General features: G+C 41.7%; 1 protein-coding gene across 2 annotated transcripts in view; it reads right to left on the bottom strand.

Annotated features, from left to right (window-relative positions):
- Positions 1-20,585, bottom strand: part of LOC139468439 (protein bicaudal C homolog 1-B-like) — a 137,732-nt gene that overhangs the window by 12,449 nt on the left and 104,698 nt on the right. For both annotated transcript variants that reach the window (XM_071250402.1, XM_071250403.1), the window contains 6 exons: positions 18,539-18,707; positions 6,235-6,384; positions 2,125-2,268; positions 1,832-1,927; positions 796-955; positions 170-333 (listed from right to left, as the gene is read on the bottom strand). In XM_071250402.1, coding sequence (XP_071106503.1) covers positions 170-333; positions 796-955; positions 1,832-1,927; positions 2,125-2,268; positions 6,235-6,384; positions 18,539-18,707 — 883 coding nt within the window. The remainder of the gene's footprint in view (positions 1-169; positions 334-795; positions 956-1,831; positions 1,928-2,124; positions 2,269-6,234; positions 6,385-18,538; positions 18,708-20,585) is intronic.

The following is a 20,585-nucleotide window of genomic DNA, read 5'->3' on the forward strand; positions in this document are numbered from 1 at the left end:
TTACAAGCAAGGCTTACAAGAGACTTAAACACCAGCAAAAGAAAACATTCCTACCAAGTGAAGTAGGTGAACATCACATTATTCGATCACGCAATGCTTGAACAATTTTGTTCTTCTTCGATTGCACCACTGAGATGTGGCCTAGCAGTGGGTCAGTGTGTACACCTACCTTTCATGGCAAGTAGCTTCTTCTGCTCATAGTCAAATCCATACTGAAGTGGGTTGCTGAAGAGAGAGGACGTGGAATTCTTGCGTTCGCTACCTGGAGCCCTCTTGTCAGAACTGTCGGACTCCCCTCCTGAGGACTCGGATGTATTGTCTAGATTACCATTCCTGCGGCAGAGACACAATCCATATCACATCCTGAAGACATATTCACCCCTTCCTCTATTAAAAGTTCAGTACTTTATGAGTTCTTGTTAATTACGCCGATGTCAGCAACATTACTACAATACTGAGGCCTGTGAATAATAGTGAGTAAGTATGATTTTACGCACTTTTAGAATATTCTAGCAATATATATCTCATGGTGGGGGGAATGGGCTTCACACATTGCACCCATGTAGAATCAAACCCAGTCCTTTTGTATGATGAGTGAATGCTTCAACCATGAGGCTACCTCACTGACTTTGAAACAAATAGGAACTAAAGACATCCAACGTTTTCTTAGTACAGACTGTTTTCTTAATAGGGTTATCATCAATCCAAAATTTCAACTCTTAAAAGTCTAAAATCGTGTTTCATCTACTCAGTACTTTCACAGATCAGACATATATCCCTGTGTCATCCACTTACTGTAGATGTCTGTTGGCCTCCATGTACAGGGCCTGTGCAGTACAGAGGGGTGTGGTCTTGCTGAGGCCTAGGAGATCCAGGGTGTGACCATTGCTACTGAGGGGGTCGCGGGTCATCATGTCCCCGATTGCACCTGCTGTCTGTAGGCTGGAGAAGTCCACTGAAACCAGACACAAGCATCATACAACATTGTGTATCATTGCAGTGTGCAACATTGTGTATCATTGCAGTGTGCAACATTGGGTATCATTGCTTGTGGAACATTGTGTATCATTGCAGTGTGCAACATTGTGTATCATTGCTTGTGGAACATTGTGTATCATTGCAATATGCAACAGTGTGTATCATTGCAGTGTGCAACATTGTGTATCATTGCAGTATGCAACATTGTGTATCATTGCAGTGTGCAATAGTTTAGCTATGACTGTCATCACTTGTTCACAAACATAGTTGTTAAGCTGTAGTACTCTAGCTCCATGCATGGTTGTGGTCGCCTATCACACTTGGGAGCTGTGACTGGTGGTTGTGACAGCATAGAGAGTTCCGCTAACTGGCTATCACTGTGAAGTGCTTACAAGCATCAGGGGGAGAAAACTGTTGGCAATTTCCTAGGTTTATAGATTGTTTGTTTGTTTGTTGTTTAATGCTGCACTCAGCAATATTCCAGCTATACGACGGCGGTCTGTACCAGACAATCCAGTGATTGACATCATGAGCAGCGATCCACACAATTGGGATATAATGACATGCATCAACCATTTCAGCAAGCCTGACCACCCGATCCCGTTAGTCGCCTCGTATGACAAGCATAGTAGCATTTTACTGCAGGCATGGGTTGCTGAAGACCTATTCTACCCCGGATCTTCATGGGTAAGGTTAATAACTGGGAGATTATGTAACAGAATAGCATGGTTCATGACTGCATTTAACATTGATACAAAGAGGTCTATTTCTTAAACTTTTGTTTAAGACATGAAGACATGGTAGAAGTGTGTACAAGGTGCCACACATCTGATACGGTAGAGTCTATACAAACCTGAGGGATGGGGTGTGTGACCCAGGGACACTGTGACCGGGCTGTTGGGGGGACTGTGAGGAGGGCTGCCTGTCTCGCTGGTTTTACAGCTCGGACCTTAACAGGCAAAATAATGATTGTAAGAGTATGCTTCCTATCCAACAAAATTAACAAGTGTAAATTTGTATTGCTGTTTTATGCCACAGTCAGCAATAATCAAGGGCAGATAACTCAAGCATTGGCCAGACAAACCAGCAGCTGATAATATGAGAAACGGTATTACAGTGATGACACACATTTTCAATGTGACTTACCTTGATCTAGAGGTGTTGGGACCCGAATGAAGGCACTTGGGTGAGTAAAGTCTTTCTGAAACCCATTACATGGCGAGAGGGCATCAAGCTGACTGTGGACGGAGGTTGATACAGGATTCACCATCAGCAGGGGGTTGTATATACCTGATAACAAACACACAAACAGTCAATCAGTGTTCACCATCTGCAGGGGGTTGTGTATACCTGATAACAAACACACAAACTGTGAATAAGTGTTCACCATCTGCAGGGGGTTGTATATACCTGATAACAAACACACAAACACTGAATCAGTGTTCACCATCTGCAGGGGGTTGTATATACCTGATAACAAACACACAAACACTGAATCAATGTTCACCTTAGGCAAAGGGTTGTATATACCTGATAACAAACACACAAACTGTGAATCAGTGTTCACCATCTGCAGGGGGTTGTATATACCTGATAACAAACACACAAACTGTGAATCAGTGTTCACCATGTGCAGGGGGTTGTATATACCTGATAACAAACACACAAACTGTGAATCAGTGTTCACCATCTGCATGGGATTGTATATACCTGATAACAAACACACAAACTGTGAATCAGTGTTCACCATCTGCATGGGATTGTATATACCTGATAACAAACACACAAACTGTGAATCAGTGTTCACCATCTGCATGGGATTGTATATACCTGATAACAAACACACAAACTGTGAATCAGTGTTCACCATCTGCATGGGATTGTATATACCTGATAACAAACACACAAACTGTGAATCAATGTTCACCTTCTGCATAGGCTTGTATATACCCGATAACAAACACACAAACAGTGAATCAGCGTTCTTGCAGGGTGTCAATCAGTTTTCAGCAATTTAGTCAGTTTACTTGAATAAATGACAACGTGCTATTTACAGGTCAGAATGATACCAGTTTGCTTATTTTCACAAAATGTGTATAACCTGCAAAAAAATATATTTCATGAAATGTCCAGATTAAGTATGGCTGACAATTCTGAAATCTCTTCTTTCTTTCCCTTTTACTTTCCTGACAGGAGAGGCACTTTCTGTCAGGGGGAGTTAATTATCTCCCACAGCATTCTGTGCAATATCGAGGGGATCTACATCTGAAAAATCAGTTACCTGGTGCATTATTGAGATAACATTCCCCACTAACCAATACAGTCTGAACATTTTGCCAAAGTTAGCCTTTACAGAGGCATTTGAACCCTTATCTGACAAGAGTCCACCATTTGATCCAACAAGCTACAAAGACTAGATACATCTGTACAGGAATGTTTGTCATGTCAAACTATATTGATTCTTATTATTGGATATGTTTGGTTCTTAGGAATGGAAAATTCATTCCTACATTGAGTAAGACAGTTGGTACCATGTCTGAACACAATATGGTAGACTGAAACACACAGTAGGCGACTCAAGCTTTTCAACAAAAGCCCTTCCATCTGTAGACAGGGCACTAGTTCATACATGATGCAGTTTCTTTTTCTTGTCACTTCAAAAAACTCCCAAACAACTGCTGTGCTGTGATGTAAAACTCTGTCGAGTCACGCACGCAGCCTCAGATCAATGTATCAATTAGATCATGGTGTACTACTCTGCTTCTTGCGACACTCTCATGACAACTGCTGGGTTTTATCTAAATAATTGTTTTGCCATGAGCATTTATCATTTCTACGTTTCCACCAACAGCAAGTGGCTCCATAAGGCCAGACACCCCTCTCCACCAACAGCAAGTGGCTCCATAAGGCCACACCCCATCCCCACCTCCTCCACAGACAACAAGTGGCTCCACCAGTCCCCACCCCACCCTCCTGCAATGTTACACACTCTCTTGTCTATTAAGTGTTGCAGGTCAAACAGTCATCAGTTAAGGCTTTCTTCTGCAATTCTCCAGTGCCTGGCTAACAGAGATTACCCGACCTTGTCTGCTATCAGGAATTTCCCCCTCAGTGCTGTCTGAGGAATTCTAGTGTTGCAGAGTCCCTTCAGGGGTTCCATTTCCGCACCCATCAACAACAGATTTCTTTAAAAAGAGGAACTGCACATGCAAGGTTCCCAAACACATTTGTAGAATGTATATATGCAATTCAGCTTATTACGATCTTTCAGAACTGTGTTTACTTCAAAAGGGTTTAACCATCACTGGGAATTTTCCAAAGACCATGTCTTGTTGGCTTGTGACTTACAGACTCGGTGTGTATGATAACTGTTAGAAATGTTACAGCTTATCCTTGGATCAACTTATCTGGTATGATACCTATTTTTCATTATTTTTACCTTCATGTGAATATTTGTTAACATACTTTGGACTATTACCAGCAATTTGTGAAAATATATGCATTTTTGACAATCATCCCACTTCCTTCACAAACTGTATTACACAAACTGGATGTTGAGCATAAAAAGGTAGACCCACTGATCTGCTCATCACAACACTGTCAAGAAGCATGAGGAGGGGATGTTGACACCTAGTGATTAAGTAAGGTGGCAGTGACAGGGGGCGAGACCCAGTGACTCTGTGGGACTGTGGCTTGGGTGGGGAGACCCAGTGACTCGGTGGGACTGTGGCTTGGGTGGGGAGACCCAGTGTCTGGGTGGGGCTGTGGTGGGGGTGGTCAGACCCAGTGTTTGGGTGTGTCTGTGGTGGGGGTGGTCAGACCCAGTGTCTGGGAGTGTCTGTGGTTGGGGTGGTCAGACCCAGTGTCTGAGAGTGTCTGTGGTTGGGGTGGTCAGACCCAGTGTCTGGGTGTGTCTGTGGTGGGGGTGGTCAGACCCAGTGTCTGGGAGTGTCTGTGGTGGGGGTGGTCAGACCCAGTGGCTGGGTGGGGCAGCGCTAAGGATGGCAACACCCAGTGGCTGTGGTTTGGGGTGGCATGTCCTAGTAGCTGGGTGGTTCTGTGGTTTGGGATGACAAGACCCAGTGTCTGGGTGTGTCTGTGGTAGAGCTGGCGACACCCAGTGTCTGGGTGTGTCTGTGGTGGGTGTGGCGACACCCAGTGTCTGGGTGTGTCTGTGGTGGGTGTGGCGACACCCAGTGTCTGGGTGTGTCTGTGGTGGGTGTGGCGACACCTAGTGTCTGGGTTTGTCTGTGGTGGAGCTGGCGACACCCAGTGTCTGGGTGTGTCTGTGGTGGGCGTGGCGACACCCAGTGTCTGGGTGTGTCTGTGGTGGGTGTGGCGACATCCAGTGTCTGGGTGTGTCTGTGGTGGGCGTGGCGACACCTAGTGTCTGGGTGTGTCTGTGGTGGAGCTGGCGACACCCAGTGTCTGGGTGTGTCTGTGGTGGAGCTGGCGACCCCCAGTGTCTGGGTGTGTCTGTGGTGGGTGTGGCGACACCCAGTGTCTGGGTGTGTCTGTGGTGGAGCTGGCGACACCCAGTGTCTGGGTGTGTCTGTGGTGGAGCTGGCGACACCCAGTGTCTGGGTGTGTCTGTGGTGGAGCTGGCGACCCCCAGTGTCTGGGTGTGTCTGTGGTGGGTGTGGCGACACCCAGTGTCTGGGTGTGTCTTTGGTGGAGCTGGCGACCCCCAGTGTCTGGGTGTGTCTGTGGTGGGTGTGGCGACACCCAGTGTCTGGGTGTGTCTGTGGTGGAGCTGGTGGCACCCAGTGTCTGGGTGTGTCTGTGGTGGGTGTGGTGACACCCAGTGTCTGGGTGTGTCTGTGGTGGGTGTGGCGACACCCAGTGTCTGGGTGTGTCTGTGGTGGAGCTGGTGACACCCAGTGTCTGGGTGTGTCTGTGGTGGAGCTGGCGACACCCAGTGTCTGGGTGTGTCTGTGGTGGGTGTGGCGACACCCAGTGTCTGGGTGTGTCTGTGGTGGGGGTGGTCAGACCCAGTGGCTGGGTGGGGCTGCGCTAGGGATGGCAACACCCAGTGGCTGTGGTTTGGGGTGGCATGTCCTAGTAGCTGGGTGGTTCTGTGGTTTGGGATGACAAGACCCAGTGGCTGGGTTTGGCTTTGGTTGGGGGTGGCTACACCCTGTGTCTGGGTGTGTCTGTGGTGGAGCTGGCGACACCCAGTGTCTGGGTGTGTCTGTGGTGGGTGTGGCGACACCTAGTGGGTAGGTAGGGGTGGGAAGAAGTGACATGTGACATTACCTGGAGGTGGCGACACCCAGTGGCTGGGGCTGGACGGAGAATGGCAGTTGACTGGGCTGCCTAGGGACGGACTATGATGGCCATTTAACATCAGTAGAGAGTTGGCGGTGCTTGTCGTGTTCACATTCAACATATTATGACCTAGGAAACCTGAAATAGAGAAAAACATGGATCAGGAGGAATGAAATAAGGGCAGTGAATGTCATCAGTCAGTTTAATAAAAGTCTGCAAGCAGATGGAAATCATAACCTCAGCCACATCAGGTTGTCTTGAAAGTTGTTCAGACAAGCCATTGAGTAATAGTGTACCAATGTTTGGACTGAGAATTGTGCAATACGTAGTCATTTACTTCAGTGCTCTTGGCAGCTATTATAAAAACCTGCTTCCCATCATACTTTTCCACAACATGGCATTGGCAGATTAGATCCCAAGTATCTGATGATTGCGGAATAAAAGATTATCAGGTGTGACATACCTGGATGATATAAGGGAAACGCTATTTTTCAAGGTATTATCATTTGCAGAAGACTGAGGTCTTCCATTAACTGCCCGACGAAGGAGGGCTGTAGAAAAGACCGAAACATTTAACAACTAGGCTGCCTGATACAGATCTGGACCTTGTTCAACAAAGCGATTGTAGCGCTACGACTGTTGTAAGTCTATGTCAAAGTATGGGAGTTCTGATCGTCTTAGTGCTAAGATCATTTTCTGGAACGGGGTCCAGATCTGTATCAGGCAGCCTAGTGGTGACCCAACAGTGACTCCCTACCAAGTTACAGCAGAGTTGTCTTCCCTAACTGTCCCTCATCCACACACTGCCACACGCAGTGCCCAGTGATCCCCAGGTTAGATGGACCTGTAGTCCATGGAATCGTTTCTTACTTAACATATTTCTCTCCTCTCAAAAAACAATTTCTGATTCTGATAAAAATAATGAATGTATACAACTGTCTGTGCTTGCTATTTTATCATCCAGAGTTGGTTCCATACAATACATATATGAACACTAATGGTGCAGGGCTACTCCGGGGTCTGTGTCACAGCAATAGAAAGGAGCCAAGATTCGCAGTCACGGTTTGGACAGCAAGAAGCAATTCACCAGACAAGAGCAATGCAATAGACTGTCATGATTGCAGAAAATGGAACTTATCCTTGACAGCCATGATGAAGGAGGCCCTGGGAACTCACAAAAGGGGAATATGTTAGTCCCAAGGAACTTATGTTAGGACACGCTTTCAGGACCTGTTCCACAAAGTGATCTTAGCATTTAGATGATCAAATACTTTTACATAGATTCATAGTAGTCGTAGCGCTAAGATGATCGTAACCCACTTAAGAATAAACTTTCACTTTGTGTGAGTTCATTGGAGTATGAACCTTCATAGAGTGAGGGCCAAACTGTATGAACATCGGAGCTTGCATTCTATACACAATTTTATTTAGTACCTGTGACTTCATGTTTACACTGACAGCCATACAACACCCAGCTATATCGCAGAATAAAATAGTTTCTCAAAAAGAGAGGTGACATAAGCGTATGGATGCACAACTTGCACTTCAGAAACATGTTACGCAACACATGTATTCAAATAATATCAGAAAGGCCTGTTAAGAACTACCTAAGTAAGTCAGTCACAATGACAGCGCGTCGAAATACATTTACATCAAGTACAAGACGTCAAATGGCCGACACGATAAACATGACAGGAAAGATTTTGGGAGTTGCTAATGAACCCATGGCAGTTACATGTTTTAGTCATCATTGATCAATTGGCCGATCTTTGAAAGGTGATTAAAGATGTGTCAAATAGACGCTAAGGAAAACTCATAGATTGCTGTAGACAGTCACTGCCAGCCTAGACACGGATCGAGTCGATACTACCATAGTTTGGATGTGCATTTCTTCGTTTTGTTCACTAGGATGGGTCATGGCGAGCATATTCGAGAAAGATCATGCAGTCAATCTCTGACGTTTCTCAGTGTATACTAAAACACTGAGTTTCAGATTAAAGGGTCTAAATGATCAAAAAGAACGCTTCTGTATGTATTTGTGCTAGGGAATTCCCTGGGGTTTCCCCAGGAATGTGGAAGTAGTCCGTCAGTGTTTATGTCATTTCAAGAACACGGTCTCGTGAAAAACGCATGAACGTCAAATTGTGTCGTTCATACACTTATGAACGTCAATTTTGACGACCGACCTCTCGTCAAATTAAAAAGCTGTATATCATGTAAACTTCATATAAAAAAATCAATATACTTTTAAATAGATTCATAACAGTCATAGCAAAAATGATCATAACTCCCATACCCTTACATACATTAATAACAGTCTTAGTGCTAAGATCGCTTTGTGGAACAGGGCCCAGGTGTTATACAGCACATGCTCAAATACAGCCTGCATCTAATCTAAGTCAGTAAGTATGTGACAAAAAAAAACAGTCACAATCACTGTCACACCCATCACAAAAACCTGCTCATATTGGTCCCTGTATAAAAAGGAAGAACTCTGAGTTGGTTTATTTGTGTTTCTGAGTAAGCAATTAAGCTCCAGATAATCTGACACTAAGCAAAGATTTACTTGACACTTGGCAGAGTGTAATTTGTAAATTCTCTGCCACATGTTATCAAGAAGTTGATTTAAAGCTCATCTCTGAATGTATGATGCAGGGATGGCATATGATCAAACATAGCCACTTTGCAACATGGAACACTGCCAATTTCAACATCTTACAATTGCATACTCTTATCAAATTTGGCAAATTTAACTCGCCAAAGTTCAACATTTGGAACTCCTCACTGCTGAGATACTGAGACACAAGATCAACATTTCTTTCTGTGAAATACTTCAAACTGTTTTCTTCTTCCACAGCGTTATTTATTTTATTTAGATATTGACTTTGTACTATAATCTTTGGTTAATCAATGGGTGTGTCACTGAGAATTTTTCATATGATATTAAAAATTTAATGTTATGTTCAAAAGTTCATACATATACAGATAGGAGTCCTGCTAAAATATACTGTTCCCATCTTGACACAATTTTCATTTACTGAAAGAGTCCTACAAAACCCAAGCAAACCATTGATTCAAATCCCCCTTTGACCTACCCTTCCCCCTCAAAACAAAATGAGATCTCCTGTGGCATGAAAACCAACAAACATATAGAATTTTGCTAAGCACACACTAACAACCCATGACAACTGTTTTCAGTTTGGAGAGATTTTGGATGTTGCAGCAGACACTTATTTGCTGTTTGTGTAGGTTCTACTGCTGTTGACATCATCATGTGAAAGAAGATTTGATACTCCGTTATTGACATTAACTATTCATTAACTAGGTGATCTACAAGAAACATTACACCTCATTAGACTCTCTACAGCATCCCGTGTGTCTATTCACCTAGATTTTATTAGTACAAAGAGGGAAAACTGACTACCCCTTTTGTGTGAACAGTATGGGTGGGTGCGTGCGTATGTGTGCAGACATGCATTTGTGTAATTGTGTATGTGTGTGTGTGTGCACGCGGGCATGTGTATATATGTGTGTGTATGTGGTTATGTGTGTCCATGTGTATATATATGTGTTTGTGGTTGTGTGGTTGTGGTTGTGTGTGCATGTGTATATATATGTGTGTACGTGGTCATGTGTGTGTATGTGTGTATCTGGTTATGTGTGTCCATGTGTATATATATGTGTTTGTGGTTGTGTGTGCATGTGTATATATATGTGTGTATGTGGTCATGTGTGTGTATGTGTGTGTCTGGTTATGTGTGTGTGTGTGTGTGTGTTAGTATGTATATGTGTGTGTTTGTGCATGTGTATATATGTGTGTACGTGGTCATGTGTGTGTATGTGTGTGTGTGTTAGTATGTATATGTGTGTGTTTGTGCATGTGTATATATGTGTGTACGTGGTCATGTGTGTGTATGTGTATATATGTGTGTATGTGGTCATGTGTGTGTGTGTGTGTGTGTGTGTGTGTGTGTGTGTGTGTGTGTGTGTGTGTGTGTTAGTATGTATATGTGTGTGTTTGTGCATGTGTATATATTTGTGTACGTGGTCATGTGTGTGCATGTGTATATATGTGTGTATGTGGTTATGTGTGTGTGTGTGTGTGTTAGTATGTATATGTGTGTGTTTGTGCATGTGCATATATGTGTGTACGTGGTCATGTGTGTGCATGTGTATATATGTGTGTATGTGGTTATGTGTGTGTGTGTGTTAGTATGTATATGTGTGTGTTTGTGCATGTGTATATATTTGTGTACGTGGTCATGTGTGTGCATGTGTATATATGTGTGTATCTGTTTCTGTGTATGTGTGTGTGTGTGTTAGTATGTATATGTGTGTGTTTGTGCATGTGTATATATGTGTGTACGTGGTCATGTTTGTGCATGTGTATATATGTGTGTACTTGGTCATGTGTGTGCATGTGTATATATGTGTGTATGTGGTTGTGTGTGTGCATGTATATATATGTGTGTACTTGGTCATGTGTGTGCATGTGTATATATGTGTGTACTTGGTCATGTGTGTGCATGTGTATATATGTGTGTATGTGGTTATGTGTGTGTGTGTTAGTATGTATATGTGTGTTTGTGCATGTGTATATGTGTGTATGTGGTCATGTGTGTGTATGTGGTTGTGTGCATGTGTATATATGTGTGTATGTGGTTGTGTGTGTGCATGTGTATAAATGTGTGTATGTGGTTGTGTGTGTGCATGTGTATATATGTGTGTATGTGGTTGTGTGTGTGCATGTGTATATATGTGTGTATGTGGTTGTGTGTGTGCATGTGTATATATGTGTGTACTTGGTCATGTGTGTGTATGTGGTTGTGTGCATGTGTATATATGTGTGTATGTGGTCATGTGTGTGCATGTGTATATATGTGTGTATGTGGTTGTGTGTGTGCATGTGTATATATGTGTGTATGTGGTTGTGTGTGTGCATGTGTATATATGTGTGTATGTGGTTGTGTGTGTGCATGTGTATATATGTGTGTACTTGGTCATGTGTATGCATGTGTGTATCTGTTTATGTGTGTGTGTGTGTGTGTGTATGTGGTTATGAGTGTGTGTGTGTTAGTATGTATATGTGTGTTTGTGCATGTGTATATATGTGTGTATGTGGTCATGTGTGTGCATGTGTATATATGTGTGTATGTGGTTGTGTGTGTGCATGTGTATAAATGTGTGTATGTGGTTGTGTGTGCATGTGTATATATGTGTGTACTTGGTCATGTGTATGCATGTGTGTATCTGTTTATGTGTGTGTGTGTGTGTATGTGGTTATGAGTGTGTGTGTGTTAGTATGTATATGTGTGTTTGTGCATGTGTATATATGTGTGTATGTGGTCATGTGTGTGCATGTGTATATATGTGTGTATGTGGTTGTGTGTGTGCATGTGTATATATGTGTGTATGTGGTTGTGTGTGCATGTGTATATATGTGTGTACTTGGTCATGTGTGTGTATGTGTGTATGCATGTGTGTATCTGTCTGTGTGTGTGTGTGTGTGTGTGTGTGTGTGTGTGTGTGTGTGTGTGTGTGTGTGTGTGTGTGTGTGTGTGTGTGTGTGTGCATGTGTGTGTGTGTGCATGTGTATATATGTATGTACGTGGTTATGTGTCTGTGTATGTGTGCATGGTGTGGTGTCGTCTCTCTTATCTGCATATTACATCCTGGGATACCTGCCAGTTATAATCCTCCGATGCATGTACCGCCCTGGGGCGTGGGTGTTGATGTGTGCGTTGATATGTGAGTGGCTCAGTGCATATAGCTCTTTGTAATGCACACATGTGCGAACTATTCAACTGCCAGCACATCAGCAGAAACGCACATGCGTGAAAAAAAAGACAATGAGGTATTCCAGCACTATGCTTTCCCACGTGGGAGTCGGCAGCGATGCCGAGGATAATATGTGTCAAGTAATAACAACCTCGACTATCAGCTGTTTCAGATAGAAAGACAGACAATGGACCATTGACTTGTTAAGCTATTTCAGTCTAATTAAATTCAAGAATTTCAGCATACACGAGAAAGAATGTTGCTGTTTAATTTCATTCTTTATTCATAAATTTTGTTGATTTGTGTTGATATTTCCATGTTTTAACTGCTCATGATTTAATACCATATTTTCAATGTCTGTTTGACTTGATAAATGCCACACATCATGCTATACCCAGATAACAGCATGGTTCTATGTAATGTAAACCAAATGTAACATATTATTGAATCATTTGTTGCAATAAATCAGAAGCATTACATCTATTTTACCAAGATAATATCAACATTGCCACCATTAAATATTGACTCAGTGATCCAGGTATATCAGGTATATCAGTGAATGAGGATCTAACATGCGTGACATGCCCTCATCATCCATGGCTGATTGACAACGTTTTTATGGGAGCTGTGAACATCATACCTAATCTTAGTGCAACATATATCAGGAAAATGTGGCCTGAGTAAAATACTAAAAAGGCTCTGAAGCTCACCTGAACTTTTCTTGAATATTATCAGAACATTCTACATGGGTAAGGGACTATTTATTTATTGTACAGGGGGCAGTAGGATTGGACCTTGGACTATATCATATTTTGCCGTAACACCCCATCCTCCAATTTTATGTAACATTGTTTCATATGATATATGTTTCATTGTTACCCTATATAAATTACCAGTCACAAAATATTGTTAGAATTTATAACTTTAATTCTGAGAAAATATAACTTTAAATTTTCTTGCCCCTCCGAGTTTGGGATAATTTTGGAAACCCCCCTCTTTCGCAGTCATTTCTTCATGACCCACCTCCCAAACCTCTGTTACAATCTCACCAGCCCACCACCCTTCTTATAAGTGACCAGCCCCTTAAGATTAAGAAGTAAAAGAAATAACAGAAGTTTCTACTAAACATGCATCATCACAGCATGTACATCTAATACAAAAACGGAGGAAAACTGGATAAATAGGGTTACAGAGTAACATGAAGGTCAAAGGCTTAGCTGGGTCAAGCTATGTTTGGTATCAGATGTATCACAGGCATATCAAGCTTCATAATGACTCATAAAACATGGCGGAATAAAGACATTTTCATTATGGCTGCCATAGTGGCCATGTTTACAATAAACTCAGAATTCTGTAAGACACCATAGCTGGAATAATTCTTAAAAAGTTTAAGATTCATAGGCATTGTAGTTACAAAGGAAATGTAAAATTCATGACAGATGGGTGACATGTCATGACATAAGCCCACCTGTCTTTCCGAAAGAGGAGCTAAAAATATAATTGGATGGTTGGCCATAAAAGTGATTCCTTTACCTAGTGATTTGCTTTCTTTACACTTATTTCTTTAGAACAGAACACAATCAAAGATATCTCCATTGCAAAGGCATTTAACACTTACTTCCTACATTCTTCACCTACATGGTAATCAGTCATTATTTCAAAGTCAGAAAGTTCGAGTCGGTGTCGTTGGGATTGATATTTTTTCAGCGTTTTCAATCAGAATGTAAGTTAAATGTGGTCTGTGTGGTGATGAGACAAGAAAAGATACCAGCACAGATAAAGTTGTTTGTGATGCTGATGGATATTTCGCACCAAAAGCAATTTGGTTACAACTCTCATTCTGGAATCTTCTTGAAATGCAAAATAATAATTTCTTACTATGAATAACTTGAAACTTGGAACCTATGCAAATTACATTTGGTTTTATGCTACTTTCAACAGTATTTCAGTCATAACACGGCGTGCCAGCTTAATTTGTGTGAGGAAGCCATAAAGTGATTTTGTGAAAGCCATGAGCCAGATATGGTGCTGACTGAACAATGATTATTATCCCTGGGATTTGAACCCACAATCAGCGGCCCCTGGCATGACAAAGGGACACAACTCTGCACAGTGCTTCAGACAAAATGGCCACCCATCTTGATGAAACAGTTCATATTGTATTATTATCTCATGGGAAATGTTCAAATATTCCATAAAACTATCATCCCTTACATAAAGCAAAAAGTATACTGTGGCAAACAAATATATCTCAGTTCATAAAAGTATCACCAGAGTGAAACTGACAAGCACATGTTTCAAATAGAAAGAGAGCTATTTCATTAATAGAGACCAAAAACATTTTACTAGCTTTCTCTGAAGACCTAACACAATGATTCAGATGGGTGCCTTTGAATTTTCTTTGCCAGTTTTAATTCAAATCTATTTCCATTAATGCAGCCTTTACGTTGTGGCCACACTGTGCAGATGAAAGTTAGCTTGTTGTGGGCATGTCAGAGACGGAACACACAGATCAGAATAATGACTCCCAGAGAACATGCTGGTTAGTATGTAGCTTGAAATACATCTCAGTTTATTCTCCCATCAATTAGCCAATAAATAAAACATATTGCCTCCATGATAAACAGTTAGAAATTCATGACAGAAATAAGATATTTTAGATGAACGGTGTTTAAACAAAAAAATGGCTGGTACTTATTTGTTTTGAGGTTAATGCTTTGTGTGCCTGATGGTCGTCATAAGGTGCGTGCATTGCTTGCAGTAGGGCTAATTGTTTCAGGCTGATTGTTAATTGCTTGAGGTTAATCCTTGATGTGAGCGGTTAATGGTTTAGGCTTAAGTATGATGTTTGTTAGAGTAGGTAACTGATTGAGGATGAAGTTTGATGTTTGTTAGAGTAGGCAACTGATCAAGACAGAAGTTTGATGTTTGTTAGAGTAGGTAACTGATCATGGCTAAAGTTTGATATTTGTTAGAGCAGGCAACTGATCGAGACAGAAGTATGATGTTTGTTAGAGCAGGCAACTGATCCAGACAGAAGTTTTATGTTTGTTTGAGTAGGTTACTGATCGAGACAGAAGTTTGATGTTTGTTTGAGTAGGTTACTGATCAAGGCTGAAGTTTGAAGTTTGTTAGAGCAGAGACCATATAATAGAGGGACGGCCCTCTAGCCTATGCGCGAAACCATCAGTGCTACGGCTTGTACTGCGCAGCCTGTCCGGAAGCGAGCAGAAACGCGTTCACTGCAGTCATCGTTGTCGCCTTTTTTTCCCATGCAAAAGATATATTTCACAATACATATTTACACTCATGTATTTCTTAACTTTGTTTCAGTTAGGCTTCTATCACATATCGCGCATATACTACATACCACAATACTACTTATTTGTTATCTTCTGTAGATTTTGTCTGTATTAATCATGACTACATTTAATCAATTATTTATTTTATACTGTGTAAATATTGATTATGAGCTTTATGATATGGGCCTAAACCCAATCATAATAATGTAAATATGATGAAGGTACTACTTACTTTGTGTATTTACACAACAATGAAGACATTATACAAACATAAAAATCTATTACATGAAATATTTGTATTATAAAATTATCACTTGCTTTGTAAATGCCAAGAAAGAAGAAGGATTATATCGGTAGTCGTCGGGAGAGAAGTTCGAGACAACAAGGTCGAAGGTGTCATTCAGTAAAATAAATAAATGGTCTATTGTCCTTTTCTATGAAAAATACATTTACATATGTCAGAGTTTGTGATGTTTTGTTTTGTTTTAATAGTAATAGTTGGAAGCCTCATTCAAGGTTAGAGTTAAAAGTTTGTTTTTCATTGATCAGATATAAATAGAATACTATGATGAAACAATTTTGAAACTACAAACGTTACTACGGTTTACGATATACTAGTATATAACTGGTACCATGCACGTTGAAGCTATATTGTTACCTGAAATACCTAATTATTTGTATGCTGAAATATCAAACAAATCGGGTAATATTAAATAACGAATATAAAATTACAATCGTCCTCTTTGCTTTGGAATTTAACAGTAGCCTCCCTTTGACAAAAAACTTATCTCGCTCCGCAAAACCCCATTATCACTGCTAGCCCCAAACTGGCATTAACCAATAACGTTTGATTCCTTCGAAGCACATTGTCGGACACATCGAAAATTCATTGAACAACACTCGTAGTTTAATGTGTGTTTTTAATTCATTGGAACTATTAGCATTACAAAATAGTAGTGAATTTACATGAAATAAAAACATTAATATGGCGTCATTTGTTTCTGGCTAATAGTAAAGTATTTACACCAGTCGGTGATCATGCATTTTTGCAAGTAAATCTAGTCTGGACTTATTATAAGATATGAAGTTAATCTTGAGATATATTTTGTGAACATCGGGAATATGGTGATATGTTACAAGTGTCTTCTTTGCTTCTGGATGAGTTTTATTTACACTTCCTGAGTTTCTGTGCAATTTACCGGATCGTAGTTTTCTGTGGCGTTCGTAGTAGATTTGGTATATTTGTTTATTTATAATAGTTAACAATTGCAGCATAAAATGAGATATATTAACTGATTTTTAAAACAAATAGAATACATTATAAAATACTTTTGATATCGGAACGGCTTTTCCTTCACACGCCCTCGAAAACTTACGCTTGTGGACAGACGTCATATTTTCATTTCCTATCTTTTTCTTTGAGTGAAACCTTTTGGGAGATATTTACCAACGACTTGGTAGCGGTAACATCACTGTCATTCTATTTAGACCAAGAGTCATCCGAAACCAACCCCTGGTCGAAGAGTGGGAATTTTTCAAGTGGCATATCTAGGTCCAAGACAAAATCGTCCCAGTGAATGAAGTCGTCCATGGCTGTGGCGAATGTAAATTGAAATAAATGTCCCAGAAGACACACATGTTCAGCAAACAATTTGCAGCCAACTGACATGTGCTAATGAGAGATATCATAAAAAATCTTTGTAATCCGCTAAGAGACGTCCTTTTATTTCTATAGAAATCTCGGCTAAGGGAATTAACTCTTACCCCGGATATTATGTAATATTGTTTACGTGGTTACCAGAATGTCTGTGCATCTATTGCGCATCTGCAGCAGTACAGGAAGGTTAACAGTTGGGGGTCGGGGTGTATCAGTTACATGCCAGACCGTAGCGCTGATGGTTTACGGTTTTATGATAAACTGTTGGTGAGGGCCGTCCCTCTATTATAAGGTCTCTGGTTAGAGTAGGCAGCTGATCGAGACAGAAGTATGATGTTTGTTAGAGTAGGCAACTGATCGAGACAGAAGTATGATGTTTGTTAGAGCAGGCAACTGATCAAGACAGAAGTATGATGTTTGTTAGAGCAGGCAACTGATCAAGACAGAAGTATGATGTTTGTTAGAGTAGGTTACTGATCAAGGCTGAAGTTTGAAGTTTGTTAGAGTAGTTACCTGATCGTGGGTGAAGTTTTATGTTTGTTAGACTAGGTTTGTATGTTTATTTGTTGTTTTACGCTGCACTCAGCAATATTCCAACTATATGACAGCAGTCTGTAAATAATCGAGTATGGACCAGACAATCCAGTGATTGACATCATGAGCATGTTAGAGCAGGTAACTGATCGAGGCAGAAGTTTGATGTTAGTTAGAGCAGGTAACTGATCAAGGCTGGAGTCTGATGTTTGTCAAAGCAAGATGTAAAAGGTTCAGTGTTTGTCAGAGTAGTTAATTTATTGATGATGAAATGTTTGTCAGAGGTAGTTATTGTGGGAGGTAGAAGTTGCATGTGCTGGACTGGACCATGTGTAGTCTCCGAGGGTGGTGTGCTAGAGTGGCAATGTGCAGTCTACTCACCTAGGGCAGTCAGACCAAGGCCAGTGTGTGCTAGTGTGGCCATGTGCAGTCTACTCACCTAGGGCGGTCAGACCAAGGCCAGTGTGTGCTAGAGTGGCCATGGGTAGTCTACTCACCTAGGGCGGTCAGACCAAGGCCAGTGTGTGCTAGAGTGGCCATGTGCAGTCTACTCACCTAGGGCAGTCAGACCAAGGCCAGTGTGTGCTAGAGTGGCCATGGGTAGTCTACTCACCTAGGGCGGTCAGACCAAGGCCAGTGTGTGCTAGTGTGGCCATGTGCAGTCTACTCACCTAGGGCGGTCAGACCAAGGCCAGTGTGTGCTAGAGTGGCCATGGGTAGTCTACTCACCTAGGGCGGTCAGACCAAGGCCAGTGTGTGCTAGAGTGGCCATGTGCAGTCTACTCACCTAGGGCAGTCAGACCAAGGCCAGTGTGTGCTTGTGTGGCCATGTGCAGTCTACTCACCTAGGGCGGTCAGACCAAGGCCAGTGTGTGCTTGTGTGGCCATGTGCAGTCTACTCACCTAGGGCGGTCAGACCAAGGCCAGTGTGTGCTAGAGTGGCCATGGGTATAGTCTACTCACCTAGGGCGGTCAGACCAAGGCCAGTGTGTGCTAGTGTGGCCATGGGCAGTCTACTCACCTAGGGCGGTCAGACCAAGGCCAGTGTGTGCTAGAGAGGCCATGTCCCCATTGCCTGTGTTGGAGAAGGCAGTGAGGTTCTTCTCAGAGTCCTTGTCTATACCCAGCAGCAGCTGCCGGGCCAGGTACATGTTTGAGGCGTTGCGCTCAATACTTTTGACAATCACAGACTGAAATGTAAACGAGAACATTAGTGCTGGGGTGTTAATAATTTTCAAGATGAACCCAACTTATATCAGTTTTTTACCATAGTTCTATCTGATAAGGAAACACAAATCAACAATAATGACATTTATTACCCTCTTTCCGAGAAGATATTGAGCATTTAATACAAGGGCCACCCCAACATAGCTGTTGGCCACAATTATCAGAATAGCTTGCAAAAAGATTCATCTCCATACATGAAAACGTGATGCAATGCAATTACATCCAATTATTCCCCGGGGAAGGTTCGGCCAATGCCAGTTCTTCCCCATTCTTGGCTCCAACCTATGCCAGTTCTATCTCATCCTGGGCCAATTCTGGTCATATTTCTCCAGGTCTTCACACATGTATTGACATGGGGAAAGAGTTTTTTGAGGCGTCGTCTCTCCCCTCATGGATTTCTTGAGGAAAACCTTATTTTATATAATTCTTATGTTTCACATATTTTAAAAAAACTATATATTTTAGATATTGTCCACAATTAATAAAAGGTTTCAACCCCTGGGGAAGGACTGGCCAGGGGAAGGTTAAGCCTGGCACAGCGGGATTCGAACCCATGATCACAGGTTTCTGGCATGCCCTAAAGATGCATCTCTTCACAGCAAATTGCAGTGCAAGACAACTGGGCCACCAGTGCCGTTGTGCCCCAGACACTTTAGTGTCAAAGTAGCGGGATCAGTGAGTGGTCATACACTACGGTCAGCCATGACACAGTCCCCTTAAAGATGAATCACACCTGAATCAGACAAATCGGAGACTGATAGTGTGCCACCTGTTTTCCTACTATCTGGGCACAGGCGATAGACTTGATCAGCAAGCTGAGAAATGGTATCATCCTACTCCCATTTGGCATCTTACAGCATGCATGGGGTACTGAGGATATGTTACTTACAATGTTATGTTTTTCCATGAATATAAAATTCCATAGAAAAAAGTTCACCCTACTACTGACTATTTTCAGATGAGTTTGCAAAGATACTTGTAAAATCTATTTTAGTAAAACAACTATATGTTGAATATCAAATACACACTTAAGCCTGTCTTTGAAATAATTCCAATGTTTTCTCTCTGCAAGTTCTGACATTCATCATTGAGCTGGAGTTTTTTAACGCCACTTTTAACAGTATTCCAGTTATATTGGGGTGTGTCAGCTTAATGTGGAAGGAAATCCGAAGTGATGCAGGTCTCAGATGTTTACTACTTCAGTGAAACCCATGAGCACGGGTATGGTGCTGACAAACCTAGAAACATAATCAGGCCGAACCTGGATTCGAACCCACAATCATAGGTTTCTTGCGTGCCCAAGGATGCAATTCTGCACAGCGAATCGCGGCGCCTTGGACGACTGGGCCACCTATGCCCCCTCAACATTGAGAGACTAACCCGTTCAGCATTGGTGTTATACTTCACTGACTGATATTGATACAGGAAACCCCTGCAAAGTGGTTATGCCACTTTCACCATGGAACAATACGTTCATCACGGATGTTCAAATATAGAGCATGTGCATGAACACATCACTTAAAAAATATATGTTTATTTAATCAAACAACACCAAGATAAATATTGTTGAAAGAAAGCAAGCTTGGATGAGATAGGATTTTTTCTACATTTGAGATCTAGTGATGAATGAAACTTACAAGTTTCAATCCAAACAAACATTCATACATTTCCCATGTCAGATCCAGGAGCCAAGCTCAGCATCTGCATGTCAGTTTCATGTGGAAAAAACAGATGGCTTTGCTTTATCATCCAATACAAGATATTACTCACTGACATCAATTTTATCTTTGCTTACATAAAACACTGTGAGATATTAATGACAGTGATAGGTTATATAAACA

This window comes from Haliotis cracherodii, unplaced genomic scaffold (assembly GCF_022045235.1).
Source record: "Haliotis cracherodii isolate W230 unplaced genomic scaffold, xgHalCrac1.p SCAF_2, whole genome shotgun sequence".
Classification (NCBI taxonomy): domain Eukaryota; kingdom Metazoa; phylum Mollusca; class Gastropoda; order Lepetellida; family Haliotidae; genus Haliotis; species Haliotis cracherodii.